The sequence below is a fragment of the Crinia signifera genome, chromosome 5 (assembly GCF_055691185.1).
Source record: "Crinia signifera chromosome 5, ASM5569118v1, whole genome shotgun sequence".
In the NCBI taxonomy this organism is placed as follows: domain Eukaryota; kingdom Metazoa; phylum Chordata; class Amphibia; order Anura; family Myobatrachidae; genus Crinia; species Crinia signifera.
This window is the reverse complement of record NC_139221.1, coordinates 79,382,450-79,407,665: the sequence shown is the minus strand read 5'-3', so window position 1 is coordinate 79,407,665 and position 25,216 is coordinate 79,382,450. Positions and strand designations below refer to the sequence as shown.

The following is a 25,216-nucleotide window of genomic DNA, read 5'->3' as shown; positions in this document are numbered from 1 at the left end:
TTTGTGCGGCCGGAGCCGCATATGCGGCTCCGACCGTGCAGGCGAATCACCGCCTTCCATACGGATCGCCACGGCCGTCCGTACGCGGACATGTGGCGGTCCGCATGAAAATGGCGGGGGATACGCCTCCACCATCTTGGAGCAGCCCCCTGCATTCGATGGTCGCCGACCATCGAAGGCAGGGCCGCACGCTCCACCAGCTCCCGCAACCATAGACCTCACGGACACTTGTCCGTGTGAAAGCATGTATGGGGGCGGGCAGCTGACATCCGGCGATGTCAGATGCCCGCCCCCAACACATGCGTCACAGCCTCATTACCATGCGTACGCCCCGCGTTTGCATGGGAACGCCCATGAAACGCGGGGCGTATGCATAGGGAAATGAGGCTAAGTAGCCCCTCACGCCCCTATCCACCCCCTTTGCGGCGGTAAAAAAAATTGTGCGGCGATTTCGCCTGCATATGCGCAGAGTGTCCTCTGCACATGCGCAGAGCGAAAACATCGGCGGAACGGCCGCATGCGGCCGTTACCGCTTAGATCGGAATAAGGGCCAAAATACGGTAACTTTACATATAAACCTCTGTCTAAAGTGCTGCTATGCTAGAAACCTGGATTTCAGTACAATTACTGCAGATTTCTTGCATGTACGAAATAGGAATGCACATCAACCATCGGTAATTCATAATCATCGATGGTTTGTGACCGATGTGGAATAGTTATGCCATTGATGGGGGAGAACAAGATGGTTTCAGTCGATCGATGGCTCAGCATAACAGAATAGGTTCTTTTTCCCCCCAAAGTGCCGAGACATGGAGCATAGCTCTGCCTCGACACCCAGGTTCTGATTGGTCCACAGGTTATTCAGTAAAAAAAAAAAAGGGATGGCTATCGATAGTAAAATCCAGTGCTGGTCATACATCAAATAATATGTTACCATCGATGACTGCTTGCACTATTGCCATCGATAGAAACCATTTATGGTGATCGCATCCATGGCCATCCCTTGTACAAATATATAAGAACAATACTTGTTTAAATTAATATATCTATATTTTATTGTTTACTTCAGCTTCCTGTGCCGCAGTATTGCAGTGGACAACATAAATAGGATTGCAGTGCTGGAGCTGTCTCCGGACTCAGAAATACAGGTCACTGCATCAGCAGTCAGATTCCTGCTGGTGAGTTTTCCATCTTACAGAAGATTATTCTAATTGAAATGTCGAATTCTTACCAAATGTGTACAGGAACAGAGCAATCAATCAGCGTGTATCTGTGCAGTACAAATTCAAAACTGAAAGCAAGTATTTCATTGGTTACTGGGGCCAGTGTAATTGTTTGCCCCTAAATGGACAGTATTCATTGAGCCCAGTTATATTAAGGGGATCACAGATATCAATTTGACCATCACACACATGTGCTGGTTTCTGTTAATGTTCTGCTGCTCAGAAGACAGTATTCCATGATACATACATATAAACCTTTCTTAACTGTATATGTTTAGTACATGTGTGTGTTTTGTGTTTATATTGCAGCACACTGTATGCGTTGTTCCTATGGAACAGTTCACCATGGAATATGCTGAACCAAAGGTGCACTGTATTGCAGCGTATGGGCGGCCTCCTAATCAATGGTAACTACGCAGAGATTATTTCATTTCTACTAAATACCAAATTAAGTATGTGATTAATTAAATATACTCATCATTATGCTTACATTATAGTCATGAGGCTCAGTCCATTGTGACTTTCTCTAGTGCTACTACAGTATATGCCTTAGGTTCCCAAACGCGGTCCTCAAGGCACCCCAACGGTCCAGGTATTAAGTATATCCATGCTTGGCCACAGGTGACTTAATTAGTAACTCAGGGGCAGATTTATTAAGCTCGGTGAAGTGATAAACTGTCTGTTTTTTATCACTGGCCAATCAGCTCCTACCTGTGAAGTTACAGGCTTGGTTTGAAAAATGACAGGTAGGAGCTGATTGGCCGATGATAAAAACCAGACACGTTATCACTTCACCGAGCTTAATAAATCTGTCAGTCAGGCTGATTTAACCATCTGTGCTGATCCATGGATATACCTAAAACCTGGACCGTTGGGGTGCTTTGAGGACCGTGGTTGGGAACCTCTGGTATATGCAGTTACTTTGCATCCATTCGTACCATTAGCAAGAGAACTCTCTGGTCATTGCATCACTTTGCTATTGGAAAGCTTAAAGCTGTCAGGTCCAACCATTATAGTAACTACAAGGATCAGAACATCCAGCATTTCATCTGTTCCTGGATGGAATGTGCTATTTATGTTCTCTATATATGCCCCCATACAAATTAAACCATACTGTCAAAATGGTGCCCAGAGGGCAGCTGCAATTGGTGAAAAATAAGTTTGCAATGGCCTCCATCTAAGTGTGTGTATACATACATACATACATACATACATACATATACACACACACACACACACACACACACACACACACACACACACACACACACACATACAGTATAGATATATCTATATCATACCCCTGGAGGAAAGATGGGTGCTTCACTGATTCATCGGGTACTGTAGCTGATGGGGGCAGGCACTTGTGACATTAGGCCTCATCTAACATAGGACAATTTGCCACTCTGTCGTGAAGTTCAGGGCCAAAATTATGTCAAATATATTGTGAAAAGTTGGCAATTCTATTTATATTATGTATTGTTGTTTCCAAGCCCTTCTTGTGTCCAGTCTTCAGTCTATGAAAATCCACCTCTGGCTTTGATTCTGGACTCTTTTAAAGATGCTAGATATTCTGGCGGGCAGAAGAACAGGGTACAAGAACCTGTCCTTGGGCCGGTGATTCCTGGTCAGCCAGGCAACAAAGTATTGCTGAAATCAGATGAGGTACTGTATTTGTGATGTGGCGTACTCTGATTCACATAAGGCATATAAAGTAATAGTTAAAGCCTCTGACCACATATAAAATCCTATCAATAAGCTGAGATATAACATAATGACAAGTGATATAAATAGAATGATAATGTAGCGAATGTCACACTTTTAACAAAGATTTGAGTCCATAACATACATTATTTTGTATTTTATATTACTGACTTTTTAAATTCAAATATAGAAAAAGCAGAAGATGTTACAGCTTTCAAAAGTGCTACATAGTAACTTACACTAGTAACTTCACACCAGCCTAAATTCCTGGGTTGGGCCTGTGAACAACCCGCAACTAGCGATGATGTGAAAGGTTTCTGGGCCAAAATCCCGGGAACAATTTGCCGGGATTTCAACCCTGCTAGCTAGCAGGGTTGCTCCCGGGTCCTTCCCAGACTACAGGCTTGTGTGCAAGATACTTACCTGGCATCCCGGCTTTCTGTCGCTGGCCACGGTGCTGGAAGTGAGCGATGCACACGCTGCACCGCAAAGGAAGCCACCGGGTGAGTGCTGGGGATGAAGTTCCCCGGTGTCCACACAGGAGGAGGGACGGTCCCAGTGCCTGGAGGTAGTCCCCAGTGTCCACATGGATCCTGTGTCCTGTCCGTGTGGGGGTAGGAGGACGGGTGCCGGTCCGGGAGGTCAGGCCTGTGGGTGGTGGGTGACCAATCCCAGGCGCTCACAAACCCCCACCCCCCCCACCCCAACCGCATCCCTTTCACAACTCCGAGCCCATCCCAGGCAGTCCCCGCCAGCATCATCAACTCACCATGCCTCCCGCCGCCTGCACTAACTCTCCACCTTCACACCAGAAGATGCATGATCCCTGGACTGTATTCCTGTGTAAGTCCCAGCATTTTCTGGTGTGAAAGGGGTATAAATGGACTGTTATTATCAGTAAAAAGAAATCTCTGGTTTTTTTTTTTTAAACAACACATGTTAAGTTTAATGTATTATGGGCCTGATTCAGAATTTGAATTCACTGTGGGGACCGATGTTTCGTGTATACGCATACGTGTCGGTAAATATACGCGTGTGCAGACCCGATGTGCGAATGTCTTGGGCGAGTATTACAGTTGCCGGGCGTTTGCATGGTCAGGGGAGGGAAGGGGTGGAGATTGGTCTTGTGCAGCATTTTATTGGCGTCCCCATGAAAGCACTGGGTGTCCCCCTGGAAACGCAGGCGGCCCAATGTCTGCTCTTAAAATATGATTTCTATTTTCCTATTTTCTATTTTACCCCACCATGTATTTATATAGCTCGAATAAGCAAAAAAACTATTTCGCTTGGTAAAAATCAAATTACTTTAAAAAGCGTGTATATCAATTATATCTTTACTAATATATTTTATGATCTGCCAACTACATAGAATCACATAACGCTGGGCAGAAGAATACCGCATACAGGAAGATTTGTCTTCATTGTCCAATACTATCAGACTTTGAACCCTACATTTCCTGTGTCAGTGCTGGTGAACGGTGGGACCCAGTGGTCAGGTAAGGGTGTGACACAACTCCTCCGGCATTATTACAGTATCTGTATTATTTACATCTCTGAAATGAATATGTGACATTCTTCTAGGTACCTTTAATGCCTCGTATTGCCCCCACATGTTTGGCTGTCGAGAACTGGTGGTTGCAGGTAATCGGATTGGGCTTGATGTAACTAACCATGACCTGTCAGTAACTGTGACAACTCCGTCAGAGAAGCCCCTGGTTTTGGTGAGTATATGTGACCATTCAGGCCACCCCCTGCAATCTGGTTATACTTGTACAGTACTAGGAACCAATAGTCATTCTGTTGGATCATTTCATTGATATATATAAAACTGAAAGACATAGGGGGAATTATACTTGGAGCCTTGGCGAGTGATAAAGTGAAAAAATTATAAACTACCATCCAATCAGCACCTAACAAACATTTTTTAAACACCGGTAAATGTATGATATTTGCTGCTATAGCTCTTCCGGACAGTCATTTGCATCCATATCATATGTGGGACTTTTTTCAAACGTGCAGCCAATACCAGCCTTTCTCCCAAACGGTCACTCATTCCATTAATAAAATGTATTTATTTTAATGTGAAATCAGTCCAATCTCCATATGGTTTTTAATGGTTTCATTGTTTAATAATTTGTATACAGTCAGTGCTGCTTTCCAATTTCCCCATTTGTTGATGGTAATTGGATACCAATCTAATAGACGCTCAGACTATTTTGTGCTCTATGTACAGGTACATTTTGTATTGTTTTCTATCCTGTAGCGATCTATTTGCATTCATTTTTATATGTTATCAGTTTGTATTTGTGCGTTTTTTGTTTATATTTTTGATAATATTTGATCTTCAAATTTATAAAAGCTATTTTTGGATTGTCTATTGTTATTGTTTTGTGTGTATAGGAACAATGTCATGTTTGTAGCTGAAGCTGTTGTTTGGAACTAAAATAATAGAATCTTGTTCTCTTTTAGGAATCTGTTCTACTGGTTCCAGCCGATAGTTACACACATGACCTCTTACAGGACAAACCACTGGATAAATCTTTTGACTTTATTACTATCTGTGGAGAAAACAGCTTTTATATTGAGTAAGGAAGTTCTTCTTGTACCGAGCATGACACTTATTTGCAATTTGCCGTAAACATCAAAAAAATTAAAACCTTATTTTAAAATGTTTGCATCTTTCTTCATGTACTGTAGGTCTTTAGAAGTGATAATTGGGTAATATGCAAGAATTGTCATAATTGTTATAGTATTTATTGATGATATACACTGAAAATACAGCACACAAGCCTTGGGTTTGTGCCATTGCACCTAACAGGTCCAATATTATATATTTCTTTATTCTGTGCTCTCAGGATTACACAGCTATTATTCACAAGGAGCTTGAGACTCCAATAAATATATATGCAGTTATGTATATTTCTCATAGCCACTAAACATCATTGTAATTGTCTGCAACCAGGCATACAGTATGTCTGCAAATTACTGTATCCATGTTGTAATTATTATTATTATTATTGTTTATTTATAATGTACCACAATGATTCCATAGCACTGTATAAGGGAAAAACATACAATGATACAGACCCTGTATAAATACAAATACATAAAGACAGTGTGCAGTTAACATTAGACTGCATGGAAGACTAAGGACAGAGGGTCATACTCCATAGTAGTATACAATCCATAGGGAGTATGGGTGGATGTGATCGCTAGAAGATGGCAGAGACTGCAGACTTAGATGAGGAGGGCGGATGTTATGAACTAGATTACAAAAATAAGATTGAAGGACTTTGACGGCTGGGATGCTGGTTGGAAGTTTAATGGAGTGTGGGAGTGAATATAGAGTGGGAAGTGGTCTTCAGGGTGGGAGGGAATAATGAAGAAATTGAGACTGAAGATTAGTGAGGAACAGGAAGCTAGCCAAGGGAAGATAAGAGTAGCAGGCCAAGAGCTGAACTTTGAAGGATCCCAACTGGGTCAGTAGTGAAGGGGAGCTGGGGGCTGGTTGTAGAGAATGAGGAAAAAGGAATGAAAAGCAAACCAGGAGAGAGGTGAAAAGCAAAGCTCAATGTAGTGGAAAGTTTGGAGAAGGAAGGGCTGGTCTGCAGTGTCAAATGCTGTGATGAGCTCAGGAAGTCTAAGAATAGAGAACTGGCCATGAGGAGGTGATCTTGGTGAGGGAGATTTTAGTGGAACAAGACAGACTGCAAAGAGTTTAGGAGGGAGTTGGAGAAAGCAGATGATTAGGTTCTACACCACCACCTTCTCATGGAGCTTGGAGATAGAGGGGAGAAGAAAGATAGCACACACTGGGGCAGATGTATTAAGCCTGGTGAAATGATACAATGGTGATAAAGTGGAAGGAAATAATGCACCAGCCAAACAGCTGTGTTTGAAAAAATGGAGATAATTGGGAGATAATTGGCTGGTGCATTATCACCTTCCACTTTATCACTTCACCAGGCTTAACACATCTGCCCACTGCACTTAGCAAGGGAGTTGGGTTAAAGGGAGTGTATACTAAGAATGAGGGAGACGATGGCATGAAGGATGAAGGGAACATTGCTATAATGATTATAAGTACTTTAAATATATATATATTTTAATAATGTTATAATTGAGGCATTAGCTCTTTCTCTCCCGTGTGCCTGAATCATGCACAGCAGTAAAACCGCACAGGCATACAGTAACATGTTACAGTATATCCCTTCATTGGTACAAACATTCTGTAAAGCACTGTTTATATAGTCATTCTTAGAACAGCGTGTGTTCTATCCTGATGGTGGAAGTCTGTAGCCTCTACTGTGTATTAAGAAATTGTGAGTTATAATATTCTTGGAAGTGAAGACACCCTTTTTATATATTTTTCCTTTAGCCCAGTTACCTCACCTGAATTCTGTAGAGATTCCGCCAGATCATTGGTGGCTTATTATAATGACGGAGCATTACCATGCAGATGCCATGTAGAGGGAGCCACAGGCCAAGATTGCAATCCAACGGGAGGACAATGCAGCTGCAGACCTAACATCATTGGGAGGACTTGTAGCCGATGCGCTACTGGTTACTATGGATTTCCATACTGCAAACGTGAGTTGGAAGGCTTTTTCTCACCCACTTCTCTGCTTAGCAGAACAGGACAAGCAGTGAATGGATGACCATAACAGTTGTGGGATGTTACCTGTCTCATTAAGGTGTTAAGATTTGGTGTCACCCCATTTTTTTTGTCCATTAGCCACAAATAACAGTGATTCTACATTTAATCTTTTAGCATGCGTTTGTGGTCGTGGCCTGTGTGATGAAGTAACCGGCAAATGCATCTGTCCACCTCAGACGGTTAAGCCTATATGTGAAGTCTGCAAACCCGATACGTTCGGCTACCACCCGCTCTTGGGGTGCGAAGGATGCAACTGTTCAACCACAGGTGTAATACAGCCATCCCGTCCTGAGTGCGATGGAACAAGTGGCCAGTGCAGGTCAGTCATGAGTTTTACATTATAGAGCTTTTTCCATACAATATTTCCCATGGGGCTGTAATGGTAATATTTGGCTATGGATTTGCAAGGTTATTGATGGCTTACGGATGTCTGATCTAGCAGTTTTGCTCTGCAGCATACACCCAACGCAGCAATCAATAGCAATCCTACAAGGTGACTGTGGTGGTAACAACTCATTGCTCCTCCAATAATTACGCATACAGCAAACTCACCTTTTATAATGGTACACATTGGTATTTAGGTTGGCTGCAGGCTGAGACCTGCGCTTCCTGGGATAGATTGTGCTGTACTTCAGGTTGGCAAGACGATCAGACAACCACCCTTTCCACATGAAGCTTTGCTAGCCTTGACATGGGCAATGCCAACATAAGTTATCTGCGTGTATGGGTGCGAATCATTGGGTCCATAGTTATTAGGTCGACTGTGTCTAGATCGACTCCAAAAGATTGACATGCACTACAGATTGAGCCAGGTTTACCTATCCCGCCGACGAGCCGGAGCTTTCTGTCTGGGCTAAGATGGGGATGCGCTGGTGTCCCTCGTGCTCGCGCTTCCCATTGCCGCAAATAAGACTCACGTCCCATTCTCGGCAAACGGCGCGCAGAGATGGAAAGCTCCAGCGTGCTGGCCGGATGTAGATGGCTACATCTGTTTGTCGACATAGACAAAAGGCCCACACATGAATAGGGGGGTATCAGTTTTTACGTTTTTTTAAAGTAAAGTAATTTATAGATTTCAGCCCATGGACCCCGAATAAGTGTACTACGTACTCCCACATGGCTCCCTTCTCTCTGATTATACTGTGCTCAGCACATGTTCCCAATCGGAGTTCACGTGGTTGGTAAAGTAGGAAAATGGGGAAAAACACCTCATGTCAACCTATCTATGAGAAGAATTACTGAGATTCAGGGGTAAATTACTGAAGGGTGAGTTTTAGGCATTAGAGAGAGATGTTGCCTAGAGAAACCAATCAGATTCTAGCTATTATTCTCTATAAGATGCTAGATATATGATAAGTAGAATCTGATTGTTACTATGGGCAACATCTCTCACTGGATCTGGGGAAAGCCCAGCGTTTCATTGGCATACTCATAATAACGCTGAGTGTTCCCCTGGGAAAGATGCCTGCTGGGGTGAGTGGCTGATGTCACATGATGTCAGTGCCCCCCCCCCCCCCCCTCCCTCTTCGCTGACAAAGGAAATAAAAGTCAGTTCAGGGGTAGAGAAATCATTCAATGGTTGACGACCATGGAATGCTCTCTCTCCCCTTTCAGCCGCGTGCGAGGCGGGGTGTGTACCCGTACATCCCCTTGCATGTTATTGATGGGATTCAGCTGCTGGGGGACCGGACGTTCGGCCGGGCGGCGTTTCAGGGCTCGCCAAGTAGCAAATGGCTCCTGCTTAACGAGCCTTGCTGAATCAGGCCCAATGTGTGTATAATATATATAGATCGAATTAAGCATATAATCAGTATAAAAGCCATTATTAGACTGCTGGACTGTCCACGAGTATCTGACATTGGTGTAACCAGAACTTATAGAGAACGGCTGATTTAGACTTATACTGTACATGTATTTTGAGGAACGTTATCATGGTAGTTACCATGGTGGGGCAGCACGGATGGTGTAATGGTTAGCATTACTGCCTCATAGCACTGAGGTCATGGGTTTGATTCCCACCATGGCTCTACCTGTGCAGAGTTTGTATATTCTCTCCATACTTGCGTAAGTTTCCTCCGGGTACTCCGGTTTCCTCCCACAATCCAAAAATATACTGGTAGGTTAATTGTCTCCCAACAAATTAACCCTAGAATGTCTGTGTGTGTGTACACATGTGGTAGGGAATATAGATTGTAAGCTCCACTGGGGCAGGGACTGATGTGAATGTTCAAATATTCTCTGTAAAGCGCTGTGGAATATGTGTGCGCTATATAGGAAACTGCTAATAAAATAAATAATAATGGTATGTCAGCAATGTTTGCATATGAACATATTATTGTACTATACCTACTAAATGGGAAAATGTTTTAAAAGATTATCATTAAAGAAATAAAAAACAACCACGATAACTGCAAGGTATAAATTGTGACTGGTGCACTACTGCTTTTACCTTTCAGATGTAAGCCCAGAGTAACAGGCAGGCAGTGTGACCGCTGCGCCCCAGGCTTCTTCCGCTTTCCGGACTGTATCCCCTGTGACTGCGACTCATATGGGACAGAACCTCAGATCTGCCACCATCACACCGGGGTCTGTCTGTGCAAGGTACTGTAATAGGGTAACATTTTGTGGGACACTGGGTTCTGTCTGTGCAAGGTACTATAATAGGGTATAGTTTTGTGCAGCACTGGGTTCTGTCTGTGCAAGGTACAGTACTGTAACGGTAATGTTTTGTGCAGCACTGAGGTCTACCTGTGCAAGGTACAGTACTGTAATGGTAATGTTTTGTGCAGCACTAAGGTCTACCTGTGCAAGGTACAGTACTGTAACGGTAATGTTTTGTACAGCACTGAGGTCTGTCTGTGCAAGGTACAGTACTGTAACGGTAATCTTTTGTGCAGCACTGAGGTCTACCTGTTCAAGGTACAGTACTGTAACGGTAATCTTTTGTGCAGCATTGAGGTCTGTCTGTGCAAAGTACTATGGGCCCAATTCAGAGCTGATCACTGGAAATAATAGGAGCACAGTGATCAAGTAGCCACTTTACCTCCAGAGAGGAAACCTGGAAACTCGCCCCTGAGCATGGCTGTGAATGCGATCGCAGCTGTGCGAATGGATTCCCCTCTCCCCTCCCTGTTTGTACAGTGGCAGAGAGGCCATATACTTATTCGGCATTTCAGACGTCAGAGATCCTCCCTTCCAACGCCGGGACCCGTCTGTGTTTTCCCGGACACTCTTTTAAAACGGCTGGGTCCCTCCACCAAACGCTGGCTTCCTGTCAATCAACTGAAAGGCCTTCGCTGGCTTTGATCACATGGAGGGCTCGCGCATGACCACTTGGAAGCGTGCGCACGGTCAGTCAAGAATCGGAGTCGCAGCCCCTGGGAATTAGTCAGAATCTGGCCCTATAACAGGGTAACAGTTTGTGCAGCAGTGGGATCTAACGGTGCTAGTTACTATAACAGGGTGTATAATTTTGTGTATTAACCAGAAATTGACAGACCGTGTACACAATAATACTTAACTTGACAGAGGGACAAATTATGTCTCCCATATTCAAAATTCTGAAATCTAGAATGTATGGAATGTACACAAATTTTGGTTTATGTACAAAATTATTCAAAATATAGTATAAAATGCCCTTCCGGCTGGGTGTATAAGGTGTACATTGGTTGGAGGTTGAGGGACTGAGCAGCTGCCGTAATAATGGGGGACTGAGCAGCTCCCGGGACCTGGACAATTTCGCACCCAAACAAACAGGCCTGAATCGGCCCCAATGTTGGCAGGTATGATAAATGTATTCTGTGTTTAGATTTGGGTCCCATCCCCAAGTTTACTCATTATAGTATGCAAATATTCCAAAATAGTGAAATGTCAAATATCCAAAATACATCTGGTCCCAAGCACTTTGGATTTGGGAAACTGAACCTGTATTATCACTAAGCCCCATCTTTTTAGTATCTAAAAACTAAAATTAGGATTTTTCAGTCCATATTTAAGGATGCTATAAGTTTAGGAATTTATGCATTACTTGAAAATAAAACTACCCATTCGCCATATCGTTATCTTTGAAGCACTGTGCCTTTATTACAGATGTACAGTGGTGTCACTTACCCCTTCCACCCTGATGTAGTGGCCACTAAAAGGGAGTGTGACTTCATGGGAGGGGGCACGGCTGAGTGTCCCAACCCTGTTTCCGTCATTCTGGGAGTTTTGGAGATGTGGGCTGCCCCCTGAAGACTGCTTTGTCTGCAGTGCTGGCTCCAACACAGTGACAGGAGCCAGATGCTGCACATAATGTTACAGTGCATCACCTTGCTCCAGTCAATGTGCAGGAGCCGTGATGGCGGTGTCCTGCTTCTGCCTTGCAGCTTTTGCTCCTGTGATGTGCATGCAACATGGGAGTGCGATGCTGCAAGATCCATTGGTAGTTGTGGCTTTCCCATAGAAGCAAGTATGAATTACTTATGAAAACTACTTCTTCCACACATTTGCACAGTGAATTTATATAGTTTGTACTTAAGTAACAGAATTAGGTATTTTAGGTACTAACATCCAGATTAGGGGCCTTATTTTGGTTCATTCTTTCTGACAAAATCCTTCTTAGATGGACAAAACCATGTGCACTGCAGGGGGGGCAGATGTAACGTGCAGAGAGAATTAGATTTGGGTGAGTAATTTTGTTTCTGTGCAGGGAAAATACTGACTGCATTTTTTCTACACTGCAAAATAGATCTCACTTTGAAGTAAAACCCCACCCAAATCTAATTCTCTCTGCACAAGTAACACCTGCCCCACCTGCAGTGCACATGGTTTTGTCCATCTAAGAAGGATTTTGTCAGAAAGAATGAACCAAAATAAGGCCCTAGGTCATTTTAGGGCCTGTAGAAATTCCCTGATACATAAACCATCAAATATGTTTTTCTTTTATTAGTTTAACGGGAAAGGATTAGAATAGGTTAGAACATAATAATCCTGGGCTTATCACACTTATATATCTTGTGTATTTCCAGATATTGTGTACTAAATGGGAAATGGCAATAGTTCTATCTTGCCAATATATGTAATAGGCATACAAAAACTAGATAAGGTAAACTAACCTTGTGGTAAAAGATACCCAATGCAAATAAATGTTCTGGACTATTAAGTAACTAAGTAAGCTTGGTGTCTCCTGTGGTAGTGTACAATGTAATGGTTATAGCTGTAGCATGTTCTGCTATTACCTACTAAGGCCCTTGGCATGCCTTGTCTACAGGCGGCATAGCGTACCTCCAACTGTGCAGCATTATGTGCCAATAGTTCAATCCAGAGAAAGATACTACAAATCAAAACAATGATCAGTGACGTTGGCCAAGGCATAGGCGTATCTATATGCAGTATGTGTGGGGCTCACTGGTGCCTGGATCCAGAGGGGCCCACACCACACACCCTGCACTCATACATTATACTTACCTCTCTGTGGTCTGGCACCGGCTCTGCAGTAATCACCTGTACAGTGGCGGCCTCAATTTTCCTAGAGTTTTGCACATGTATAGTAGACTCTTACAAAGTGCTGAGTGTACTCTGCAACTGCCCTGATGAGAGAGTGCGTGCCCGCATGGAGGCTGCACATGGGCCCCTTCCTCCAATAAACTGCCCCTTTGACAAGGTATTTATATCTGCCCAAACAATGATGAATCATTCAGTGTTATCCTATCCTAGGCTTCCTTGCCTGTGCCAGCCCATGTCCCCTCCATTAACCCTACCATGTTTCCAAAGATCTCTGCATCTGATATAAAATAAATGCAAAATGTCGACAAGCCTATGCCCCTGTATATATATAGACATGCATATACCTATATAAATGGAGAAAAAGGAGTTTCAGAGTGCGCCAATTCATTTGCATATACAACAAATTTGTTAAACCAACAATATAATAGTCCGAAAGAGATTTATATAAAAGTTTATTCAAGAATCTTCCAAATGATGATAAAGGCCCAACGCGTTTCGTCAATAGTTTGACTTCATCAGGGGCATTGGAAGTCGAGCAGTACAAAGCAATTTCACACTATAGATTTTCCATTGTTTAATTTAAAAAACAAACAGCAGAAGTTTTCATGCGAAAGGCAATACTGGAAATGGTTTATGTTGGTATCACTGAAGATCAGTAGAAGTAGTAGAGTATGGTATAATAGCAATCCAATGATCTCCAAAGTTAATCACAGTTTAGGGGGAGTGATAAATAACCCCAATATTTGGCAACGGAATAGATACAATTAGAGCAGTGCAGAACCGGAAGTGAACTCCGGAGATCCAAATACTCTACTACTTCTACTGATCTTCAGTGATACCAACATAAACCATTTCCAGTATTGCCTTTCGCATGAAAACTTCTGCTGTTTGTTTTTTAAATTAAACAATGGAAAATCTATAGTGTGAAATTGCTTTGTACTGCTCGACTTCCAATGCCCCTGATGAAGTCAAGCTATTGACAAAACGCATTGGACCTTTATCATCGAAGATTCCTGAATAAACTTTTATATAAATCTCTTTCTGACTATTATATTGTTGGTTTAACAAATTTGTTGTATATGCAAATGAATTGGCGCACTCTGAAACTCCTTTTTCTCCATCTCTAAACCTTTGGGTCCTGTCTAACAGGGGGCCCCTCAGAGGTGCTGCCTTCTCTTCGTGAGGCGCGGTTGGGTTCTTTGGTCTTATACCTATATAAATGTTTATTATGCGCATATAATACACTAAGCAATGAAAATATGTTCCTGATCCACAGCAGACATAGGACTGGGCCCTTTTTAGCCTTTTTATAATTCCACACCTGATAAATAGTGGAGTCTACCACAGCTATTAGCTGCCTTCTAATGGAACTATCCTTACATGGAGGTCCTACAATTGACTAGGAATACCAGGTTTTCTCAACTGTAATGTTATACCATACTGAAAAGTTTATGCACATTATTTCCTACATACCTACATTAACAATTTCTTCTCCAGGAGATGCCTCATGCTAGGCTGGAGATGCCCGGAGAGTAGAAGCAGGTGGGGACAGAGTTTGGCTAATTGCATCATCAGGCCCTGCCCCCTGACTGGGAAAATGCCACAGTTAGAGCATATTTGCATAAGCCAGGGGTTCCCAATCTTTTTCAAATCACGGCACCCTAGAGTATCAGAATTTTTCCACGGCACCCCTAGGCCCAAATAAATATTTATAAAATTAAGTAGATTGTGTTTATATGTGCTTATTTGGTTCAGTTATATGTTAAATGGCAGGATTTGCTTCTGATTGTACACATTTTATGATTGGAAGCCACCAGCACTGGTTTTGTCCATAAATAATTGATCATAAATAATTTGAATTGGTCCTGGTCCACCAATCCGTGGCACCCCTGCAAGTGTCCCGAGGCACCCCAGGGAGCCACGGCACACAGTTTGGGAACCACTGGCATAAGCAGTGGGGAAAAATGATGCAGTTAGCATAGAATCGCATCATTAGGTCCCACCCTCTCCACAGGGACTGTGGATTCACTGTATTTATCTCCCCATTCTGCCCACTTCTCCAGGAAATGGGTGGAATGTGGAAGGGGTACACACTCTTTGTGGGGGTGCGGGGGACTTTTGGAAAAATCAGGTGACTCAGAAACCAGAAGAGTGGGCAAGTATGGTGCATCTTAAAGCTCTTGTGAACGCTTTTTGTTGGAGTACCAAACATGTAATATAAAATATGAAGAGATAAATCAAATACAGACTCCTATATTGTCTCTATGAAGTTATCATTATTATTATTATTATTATTATTATTATTATTATGCATAGTAATAGTAGCAGCATAGAAATTAGTGTGAACTACAGGTTAATCTCCTTTACTTGAACCAAAACTCCATCCATGAGCCAACATTAATTGTATAATAAAAGCAAAGGTTACAGTACACATAGTAATCTGTGTCTTTCTCTGCGTGAAGGAAAATATTGATGGCTCAAGGTGCGATTTTTGCCGCAGAGGATCATTTTATTTGGACCCTTCTAACACCAAGGGATGCACCACATGTTTTTGCTTCGGGGCAACTGATGTCTGCCGGTCATCCAATAAACACAGGAAAAAGGTAATCTGATCCCAATTACTCATGTATTTTTTATGCAGAACTGTAAGTGTATAAGAGTAGCTCATGCATTCTTGCCCTCCATAATCAGGGGCTAGTTGTCAAGCATTTTTTCATACATTTATATAGAAACTTAATTTTCTTTATAAGTACAGTTAATTGCTGCTATGTACTAACGGCCTAATACAGGAGATGTCACAGAAATCTGGAGAAAGCTAACTAGCACTGTAGCTCGTAGATATGCATCTAAATGCCCCTTGGCGGCTGATTCAGATGGATCCCTTAGCATGGATGCAAATAGCGACTGCTTATATACAGCGCAGAAGTTAACCCACTTTTTTTGCATATGTCTTATGCAGAGTGAGGCAGCACTACCGGACCACCCTGAATTGTGGTAGTGCCACAGCTGTGTATCAGCGGTAAGGGGAAGATGTTTCTCCTGCACCTAGTCTGATACTGGTGGTGACTGTTGCGTTGGCAGATCGATGTATAGCACAGGTTTCAGCATTCACATATTAATCATTAACATAAGATAGTGAACCAGACACTTCGCCTGCCACTCATACCCCTTTCACATTGCACTTTTAAAACAGTATATTGCCGTTTTTTTCCCATTTTAAAACGTTTAAGGCTGCAATGTGAAAGTGCCAAAGTTGATTTACCGGTTAAACATAACCGGTATTTCAACACGGTTAAAAAGCAGAGTCCTACACGTTTTAAAGCCGTTTTTTAGGCAGTGTGAATGGCTCTATTTCAATGGCTTGAAACGTGTCCCTTGGGGGTTAAACGGGTTGAATTTTGAATGGTATTAAATTATTTTTAAAACGGTTTTCACCTGCAATGTGAAAGGTCTCAAGGCTCAGACCCGTTTTAAAGTCCCATTTAAGAATACCGTGTCATTACCCATGTCTGCAATGTGAAAGCAGTATCAGAATCATCCCTTTAATGTGCAGGATCTTAATACCTTTAGATGATATTTCCGTCACACGCACTGTTCCATCATCTTCGTGTGGGCTGAAGCATTGCTTGATATGGACCCAATTGTGACGGATTATTTCCTCATTAGTGTCATTAATAGTCTTTTATGTGCATTAATGTATTAAAGTACAAATACAATGTATAGTATGGGATTTCATGTGGCATCAATGACTGCAAAATATACATTTGTGCACAAATTCAAGAAAATATTTTGCTGTTGTGTTGACGACGATTTAAGCTGAAATTTCGAAAACGTTTTGAACAGTGTGACACAAATAAATACATTTAAATTCACAACTGGAGCTCCTGAAGAGGAAATTGCAGTATGGATGTTAAGGTTGATCACATTGAGCAACATGTAGAGACAGATCCACACTAAGCAGGTTTTTGAAAAAGAACCCTCCAGAATTTTGACACAGTTCCATATTTAAGACGATCCCAACTGGCATGCCATGAAAACAAAAAAATCTCTGGTTACGAATGCAACTATGATTTCTGGGAAGCCCGAAGAGTTTATAAAATTATTGATTATAAAAAACCCATCACAACACAGGTGATATTTACTATGTAAGGTGACCTGGACAATAGTCTATGGTTAGGATATAGACCCTTTTGAAGACTTTGGGGGTTATTCTAGTTCACTCTTTCTGACAAAATCCTTCTTAGATGGGCAAAACCATGTGCACTGCAGGGGGGTAGATGTAAAATGTGCAGATAGAATTAGATTTAGGTGAGTTATTTTGTTTCTGTGCAGGGTAAATACTGACTGCTTTATTTTTACCCTGCAATATAGATCTCTCTTTGAAGTAAAACCCCACCCAAATCTAACTCTCTCTGCACAAGTTACATCTGCCCCACCTGCAGTGCACATGGTTTTGTCCATCTAAGAAGGATTTTGTCAGAAAGAGTGAACTAGAATAACCCCCTTTGTTACATTACATGAATCCGAATATCTAGTGTAGTGTAGCCTCCTTGCATGTTAAACATCCCTTCTAGTTGCATCATTCAAGGGCGTAACTTAAGGTGCTTACATGCGGATAGATTTGGCAAAAGATCTGTGCGTTCCCGACCTATTGAAACGTGACCAATAGCTCAAATCGTTCCGTGTGAATGATATAGACGACAATGCGGTACCTGCAGGTCATTGGTAGAGGTCGATGATCTTTCCTGCATGCAGAAAGTTCATAGACCAATCGTTAGCGATGTTTACCAGTCGTTTCATTTGTATGCACGATGAATAAGATTGGATCCTTTGCTAAATCTATCCATGTGTACGCACCCTTAGTAGCGCCAGGTGTCTTTGCGTGCAACCTTTTCCATTAAAATACTGTTTTGATATTGCCATTTTTTATGGGCTAATGGACATTAATTTTGTAAGAAAAGTTGTATATTGGACCACCTAGGCTGCTCACACCGTGGGGAGGTCAACCCCCAGAGAATAGAAAATGGAAGGAAACAACGGGTGGTGGAGCGCTAGCACAAAAAGTATAAGTTTGACCAATTGGGTATTACAAATATTTTACTTTGGCTAAAAATTCATTGTCTTAAAAACAATAAAGTATAGTAGTATGATAAAAGTATACAGCCTGAAATGGGATACACAATATGTTTAAGCACAGGTAAATAAAGTTTGGGGTGTCTCACTTGTTCCTATGGTTACTCTCCTGAGCTGGATAGTCACAAACTCCCACATATGTTCTGATGGACGCTGGAGTGGCGGGTGTCCATAAACCTGCTGGAGTTGTTGTATACCTGGTCCAGATTTTGTATGGATCCTTAGGTGTTTCAATCCTTAATCAGGTAGCTCCAGATGGAATAGCAGGTGGTGGTGTCCCTAGTAATATCCAGTGTAAACGTCCAACAATTTGAGGTATAGGGAGGGGGAGAGTTGGTCCAAGTGAGAAATCCTTTTGTAATCCCAAGGTGGTCAGACTGTTTACGCTCGGCTGACGCGTTTCGTCGTCCACAGACAACTTTTTCAAAGGTATTGTAATACCTTTAATTTTGCAGAACATTAATTTTGTGTCTGCAGACTGTATATACAAATAGGATTCTATTGTACCCTAAATGTATGCTAATTTTTAGGAGAGCAAAAAAATGTTTTTTTTTGCAATGTTGCATACATATTAACTTAACGATCAGAGTGTAATAATTGTATGCAAAGTAAAACGCAATAAATAATTTTGCATCTGCCTGAATCATTCAAAAGGATTTATTGTCTCATAGATGCCCATTTGTTGATATAGTGTTAGTAATTTTATATTGTTGTGCCACATGCTATTTTATTTATACTTTTATGGATGCAAGTGTTGCTATAATAAATAAAAAAAGTAATAAGTCTATAAACTTGAGACTGTTGGTTTAATAAAACCATGTATGTGGTATACAGCCAGCTCTCCGTATTCTTGTCTTTACTATCCATTGTTTTACTAAAGAAACATTACCTTAGTTTATTGAAGAAGCAGCCTGTTATCAACAAAAGGATTAAACGAGTGCAGTGCCTTTTAGACGTTGGACTAGTGCCCTCATTTTGTGTATATTTTATATGCAGCATGCTGGCAGTGTCCTGCGGTGAGGGGGCGAGTTGGAAGACCCCGCTGTGCACCAGTTCACTCAACTGGGCGGTTGACACTACAGATGCCACTAGGGTAACACTGCACAGCATCGCTGGGTGAGAAACCAGGGAGTAAGCCAACTTGGTGCTAATGAGGCTGCTGCAGGAACCGCAAGCAGCCAATGGCAAACTCTCCTCAGGCACTCGTGACCCAAATCCCAGGGAAATTATAGGATTATCAGACTTGGCCTCAGTTATGGGTTGCAGGTTGCGATTAACTAGATAATGATACATTAAGAAACGGGTGCCCGCTTGTCCACGATATTGCAGGAGAAGCGGGATCTGCTAATTACAAAACGTTACATTTACTGAATGTTAATACATCTACCTCACAGTCTCATGCTCAAACTGATGGTGTTACAGCTTGTGTGATGCGCAGACTTCTCAGGCTGGAAACTGGATTACAAAAGAAAACAAGAAAAGCAGCGCTGTACAATTTTAGCTATTAGGTAACAAGTGAATTCAATTTGTTGAAAAAAAATATAACAATTTATTGACACATATAAAAGATAATGGTCCGGATAATAATGGTCCGGGTATGAATAAAAAGCACAAATAAAAAACAAATTGATTAAAAGTTAGGTGTGGTGGATTACCAACAATAGAACCTGCTCTGGATTCGGTATGAGTCCTATGGATAAAAGTCCTTGGTGAACCAATGGGAGTTCCTTAATATTCTAAGCCGCTGGAGGATTGGAAGCCTTTTTGGATTAGGGTAAGGATTACCCACGCTTGAAGTTACCTCAACGATGTATGCGGTGAAGGATGTCCCAATTGCAAATAGGTTCTTTCCAGGATTGTGAACTCAGGTCCAGAGAAGTAAGCAGGTAGCGAAGTCCAATGTATGGATAAAGGAGGTAGGTTCCACTGAACACCACAGCACCTACGCGTTTCGCTGACCTCTGTCAGCTTTATCAAGGTGTCTAGGTCACTGTGCCTTGGGGGTATTTATACCCAAACTTCCTGTTTAGCTAATTAGCATATACAATTGATTCACTTGTAAGTACAATACATAATAAAACTTGAGACATACTCGGAGACAGATTAGGATATCCCATTTGATATACAAATAAGTTAAAGTAAAAAAACATAACAGAACTCAATAATAAACAATTAATAGGAACAATGTTTACATCAGGGTTTTTTTTCACTTCTGGGTTAAAGTGATCCACCACACCTAACTTTTAATCAATTTGTTTTTTATTTGTGCTTTTTATTCATACCCGGACCATTATTATCCGGACCATTATCTTTTATATGTGTCAATAAATTGTTATATTTTTTTTCAACAAATTGAATTCACTTGTTACCTAATAGCTAAAATTGTACAGCGCTGCTTTTCTTGTTTTCTTTTGTGTTTTTATAAGGGAGCTGACTACTCCCTTTTCAGCAGCTGCTTAGTTATTGAGGAAGCAGCCGGTGCCAAGCGCTCCTAAATCAACTTTGGTTGAAAACTTCTTTGGAAACTGGATTAGTAAGTCATGATCGTGACACAGAATTTGTAATTAAAACATAAAGAAGCATACACTTTCATGGCAGATAAGAACCATTTGACCCATCTCAACTACCCATGTACACGCACCAGTGGCGTAACTATAAATTTTGCTCCCCCCTGCCAAAAAGTTTGTGGCGCCCCCCCCTCCAGGCTCCTCTCCAGCATGTTTCCCCAGCGTGTGACGTGATGACATCACACCACACGCATAACAGAGAAACTGAAGCAGGAGAGAGGAAGAAAGACCAGCATAAACTGCTGCTTCCCTTGGCTCTGACGCATCCCAGGCTGCCCTAGCATGCCCATCCGCCAGCCCATCCTGTACACAGTAGCCAATAGCTGGCTCTGTGTGCAGTCAATTTAATCAGTGGAGGAATTTGTCATCTCTGCCATGGCCCCACACGCACTGTGGCTGCCTCGCCTCCAGTGCTCAGTCAGTGGGCAGCGGTAGGCAGCAGCATGTCAGTGCGTTGAGCAGGTGCCGGCGCCCACATAGGCCCTGCTGCTGCTTGCTCCCCCAAGCGGCCGCTGGGGCTGCCTTACAGTAGTTAAGCCACTGACACACACACATTCATTCTAGGGTTAATTTCTGTTGGGAGCCAATTAACCTACCAGTATATTTTTGGATTGTGGGAGGAAATGGGAAAAGCCAGGAGGAAACCCAGGCAAGCACAGGGAGAATATACAAACCCCAAACAGTAAGGGCCATACAAAACCCATGACCTCAGTGCTATGAGGCAGTAATGCTAATTAGTATACATGTTCTTTATATTATGCATCTCCAATCACCGTTCCATTCAACAATACAGCATCATTATTTTGTAACATAGGCTTGGGGCAGGCTTGGCTTATTGGTAGGCTGTCTGGGTGATCTTATGTCTGTACTAATATAACTGCAGTTACCTTCCAGTTTGGGCCGATCCCAGGGAAGTCGGATATTTTCTATGGATTAGGAAATACTTTGTTGTGGTTTGTGTGTTTCGAATTTCAGAGGTGACTCATGAATTATTAATGATTAAGGTAGTTATTGTGCTCATTTTATCTTCACTACAGACAAAACAGCTATTTCATAAGTCTACACATATTTGTTTCATCAGATATTGAAAACAATTCCTGACACTGACAACAACAAATGTATCTGTATCATATTGGGATGACCTATTCGGTGTTGATTATTTGATAGACTGTGTGTAGATAGACAGTCTATGGACCAAAGTGGGGTTCAGTGGTGGAACTTGTGAGTGGTTGGCCCAGGTGCAAATTAATAATATGGGGATACGGTCATTTGGTCAACAAGCATTGGGTCGACACCATTAGGTCGATATGGGTCTAGGTTGACAGGTCATTAGGTCCACACAAGCTTTAGGTCGATACGGGGAAGGTTGACAGTGAAAAGATTGACGGGGTTTTTCACTGTTTTTTGAGCTGACGTGCCAACAGGCCATATTTAATGCCCTACCATCCACTAGGGCGTGGCGGGAGAACAAAATAGTGTGCCAGCCATAGTGAGGCACCATGCTATGTTTCAGAGTCCATGTCGACTGTGTCGAAATTCGGGTAAAAAACAGTGAAAACCATATGTCAACCTTTTGACTGCCGACATTGCCCATGTCGACCTAATGCTTGTGTCGACCTAATGAGCTGTCGACCTAGACCCGTGTTGACCTTGCTGCATGTCGACCTAATGGTGTTGACCCAATGCTTGTCGACCATTCTCTTGTAGACTTAATGATCCATACCCATAATATGGGCCTTCCTCCTCCACCCCAACCCAAGTTCACAATATGCAACATGACAGTGGGTGACAGGAAGAGGGTGAGAGGGGCAGACGTTCACTCCTTAGTTCTCATGGGCCCCGGTGCACTGCACCTGCTGCACCAATGGTAGTTCTGTATCTGTTGGAGTTCATATGTCACAAAGACAGGATATAAATTGCAGACAGCAGCATGGACTGTTTTTACATTGCCCTCTCCTACTCAGCAGACCAATTGAGCACTGGACATTCATTAAGAACACCATCGGTTTACATCAGTACTCAGTCATGCTGTATGACTTCCAAGTTACAGTGGTTTTGTCGTACATACTAAGTTACAGTGGTTTTGTCGTAAATACTAAGTTACAGTGGTTTTGTCGTACATACTAAGTTACAGTGGTTTTGTCGTAAATACTAAGTTACAGTGGTTTTGTCGTACATACTAAGTTACAGTGGTTTTGTCGTAAATACTAAGTTACAGTGGTTTTGTCGTACATACTAAGTTAGTGAATTCTATTCTGTCTATAACAGTGTGGAGCTCATATGTCTAAACAATAAATAAGATCTATAAATAATAACATGTTCTTTTATGATAAGTTTGTAGATATGAGGTCCTGGAGCCTTGAGACATCAGATGAAACCAGAGTGGAGATCACTTTTAATCCAGGTAGCAACAGTGTTGTTGCAGATGTGCAGGAGTTACCCCTGTCTGTTCACAGTCTGCATTGGGTGGCACCAGCCTCATACCTGGGACAGCGGGTAAGTTATGCAGCCTTTCTTTGAGAAAACAGTCAGCAAACCATTTTTATACCTTGAAGTATCAATCCTGCAGTGTTGACTGTAGGTTCTCTACCTGTAAAATATGTATCCCTCCAAGTGCCGCATATAAGAAACACTTCCACCCGACACCATTGTGAACCACTTTATACCTCGCCAAATAATCATTGTATACCTTGAAGTATCAATACTACAGCGTTGACTGTAGATCTTCCTCTGCTTATAAAATAATTATCCTTCCAAATAATAACGTGACATCATTATTACTCTATGTTTACTACACTCCGATATCTCTATCGTTTGGTATGTCTCCCATACCAAACTAACTATGCTTAATGGTCCTACTTTAGAAAGATGATTATACTAACTCTACAAGCTCGTAATCTAACGGATACCTGTGTGACATCTCACCAACCCTCATCTGTCTCACCACATCCACCCCATCAACCCCATGGTCCAAGTTTTGACCACTGTGTTTCTATTTTTATTCACCTCTTCACATTAGTGTTTTTTTCTCTATCCTAATACTTTTCATGATTATCCTACTCACCTTTATAACCCAAAAAATCTTTTATTTTTATTTATACCTAACCATAAATCACTTTAATTTTTCATCAGAATTTAACCAACACTTTATTGGTATCCCTGGCACCAGAACCCCGAGGGTATTATATAATCAGTTTCATTACAGGGACACTTCTACACATCTCCCAGTAGGCACACGTTTGAGCTACCATACACTACCATGTCCACAGCATAGTTTATACCAGGGACAATGTATACACCTCTAAAACGTTTATTATGACCCTCACAATATATATTTTTTATATTTTTAAAAATATAAATATATATTTTTTTCTCTCCTTTTCCCGATCATAACGATATTCACCTATAATATATAACAGACACACACACACACAATATTAATTAATAAACGCAATGTCAATTATAACATCACTTTTACACCAGCAACAATCGGGATGTGTAGTTGAACAACAGCTGGGGGGCCGAAGGTTCCCTGCAGTATAGCATCATGTAGGATGAAAGTCAAAATGTGATCAGAGATAATGGGGTACATTTACTAAAATGAGTGTTCTATTGAAGATAAGATGTTGCCCATAGAAACCAATCAGATTCTATCTATTATCTTCTAGAATCTAGATGGTGCTAAATAAATAAAAAGTAGAATCTGATTGGTTGCTATGGGCTACATCCCATCTTCAATAGAACTCACATCTTCGTAAATTGACCCTAATGTATCTGTCAGTGCTCCTGGCAGCTGGAGATCATTGCATTTTGTGCTCATTGTCTTATGCATATATTGGCAGCTCATTGGGGCTTTATCTGTAGGACCATGGTACGTCATCATACATACTGTAGGAGGCCCCATTTCCTTCTGCCTAATGCAGTAATAAACCAACAGTTAGCCCAAAGGCTATTAGAAGCGCTGGTGATATGTATCTAAGATCCCTTGTTGCTATACACTTTTGCAGCCCCTTGTTAGAGGTTGTGTACCTCAAGCAGAACAAGGAAAGGTAAAGCTCACGTAGTTTGCACTAACATGGGCTTCCAAGGGGCGCAGTTGTGTTAGCACAATAATAGACAATGATTTCAATAAAAAAATGATTTTTTATTTTAAAAAGGAAATAACAATATCCAAATACGAAGTGCACTTCAATGATAAGTGCCTCTGTTTGTTATATGTTGTATGTCTTGTATTGTCTTGTTTTATCATTGAAGTGCACTTCGTATTTGGATATTGTTATTTCCTTTTTAAAATAAAAAATCATTTTTTATTGAAATCATTGTCTATTATTGTGCTAACACAACTGCGCCCCTTGGAAGCCCATGTTAGTGCAAACTACGTGAGCTTTACCTTTCCTTGTAATGCAGTAATAGTTTGGTGTAGTCAGCAATAATGAAAGCAGTGA

At 41.7% G+C, this 25,216-nt stretch overlaps 1 protein-coding gene across 2 annotated transcripts in view; it reads left to right on the top strand.

Annotated features, from left to right (window-relative positions):
- LAMA3 (laminin subunit alpha 3) overlaps positions 1-25,216 on the top strand; it is a 208,285-nt gene that overhangs the window by 106,948 nt on the left and 76,121 nt on the right. For both annotated transcript variants that reach the window (XM_083187511.1, XM_083187512.1), the window contains exons 27-37: positions 1,070-1,178; positions 1,533-1,630; positions 2,717-2,888; positions 4,297-4,423; positions 4,509-4,648; positions 5,397-5,512; positions 7,306-7,517; positions 7,699-7,903; positions 10,041-10,185; positions 15,534-15,674; positions 23,106-23,267. In XM_083187511.1, coding sequence (XP_083043637.1) covers positions 1,070-1,178; positions 1,533-1,630; positions 2,717-2,888; positions 4,297-4,423; positions 4,509-4,648; positions 5,397-5,512; positions 7,306-7,517; positions 7,699-7,903; positions 10,041-10,185; positions 15,534-15,674; positions 23,106-23,267 — 1,627 coding nt within the window. The remainder of the gene's footprint in view (positions 1-1,069; positions 1,179-1,532; positions 1,631-2,716; positions 2,889-4,296; positions 4,424-4,508; positions 4,649-5,396; positions 5,513-7,305; positions 7,518-7,698; positions 7,904-10,040; positions 10,186-15,533; positions 15,675-23,105; positions 23,268-25,216) is intronic.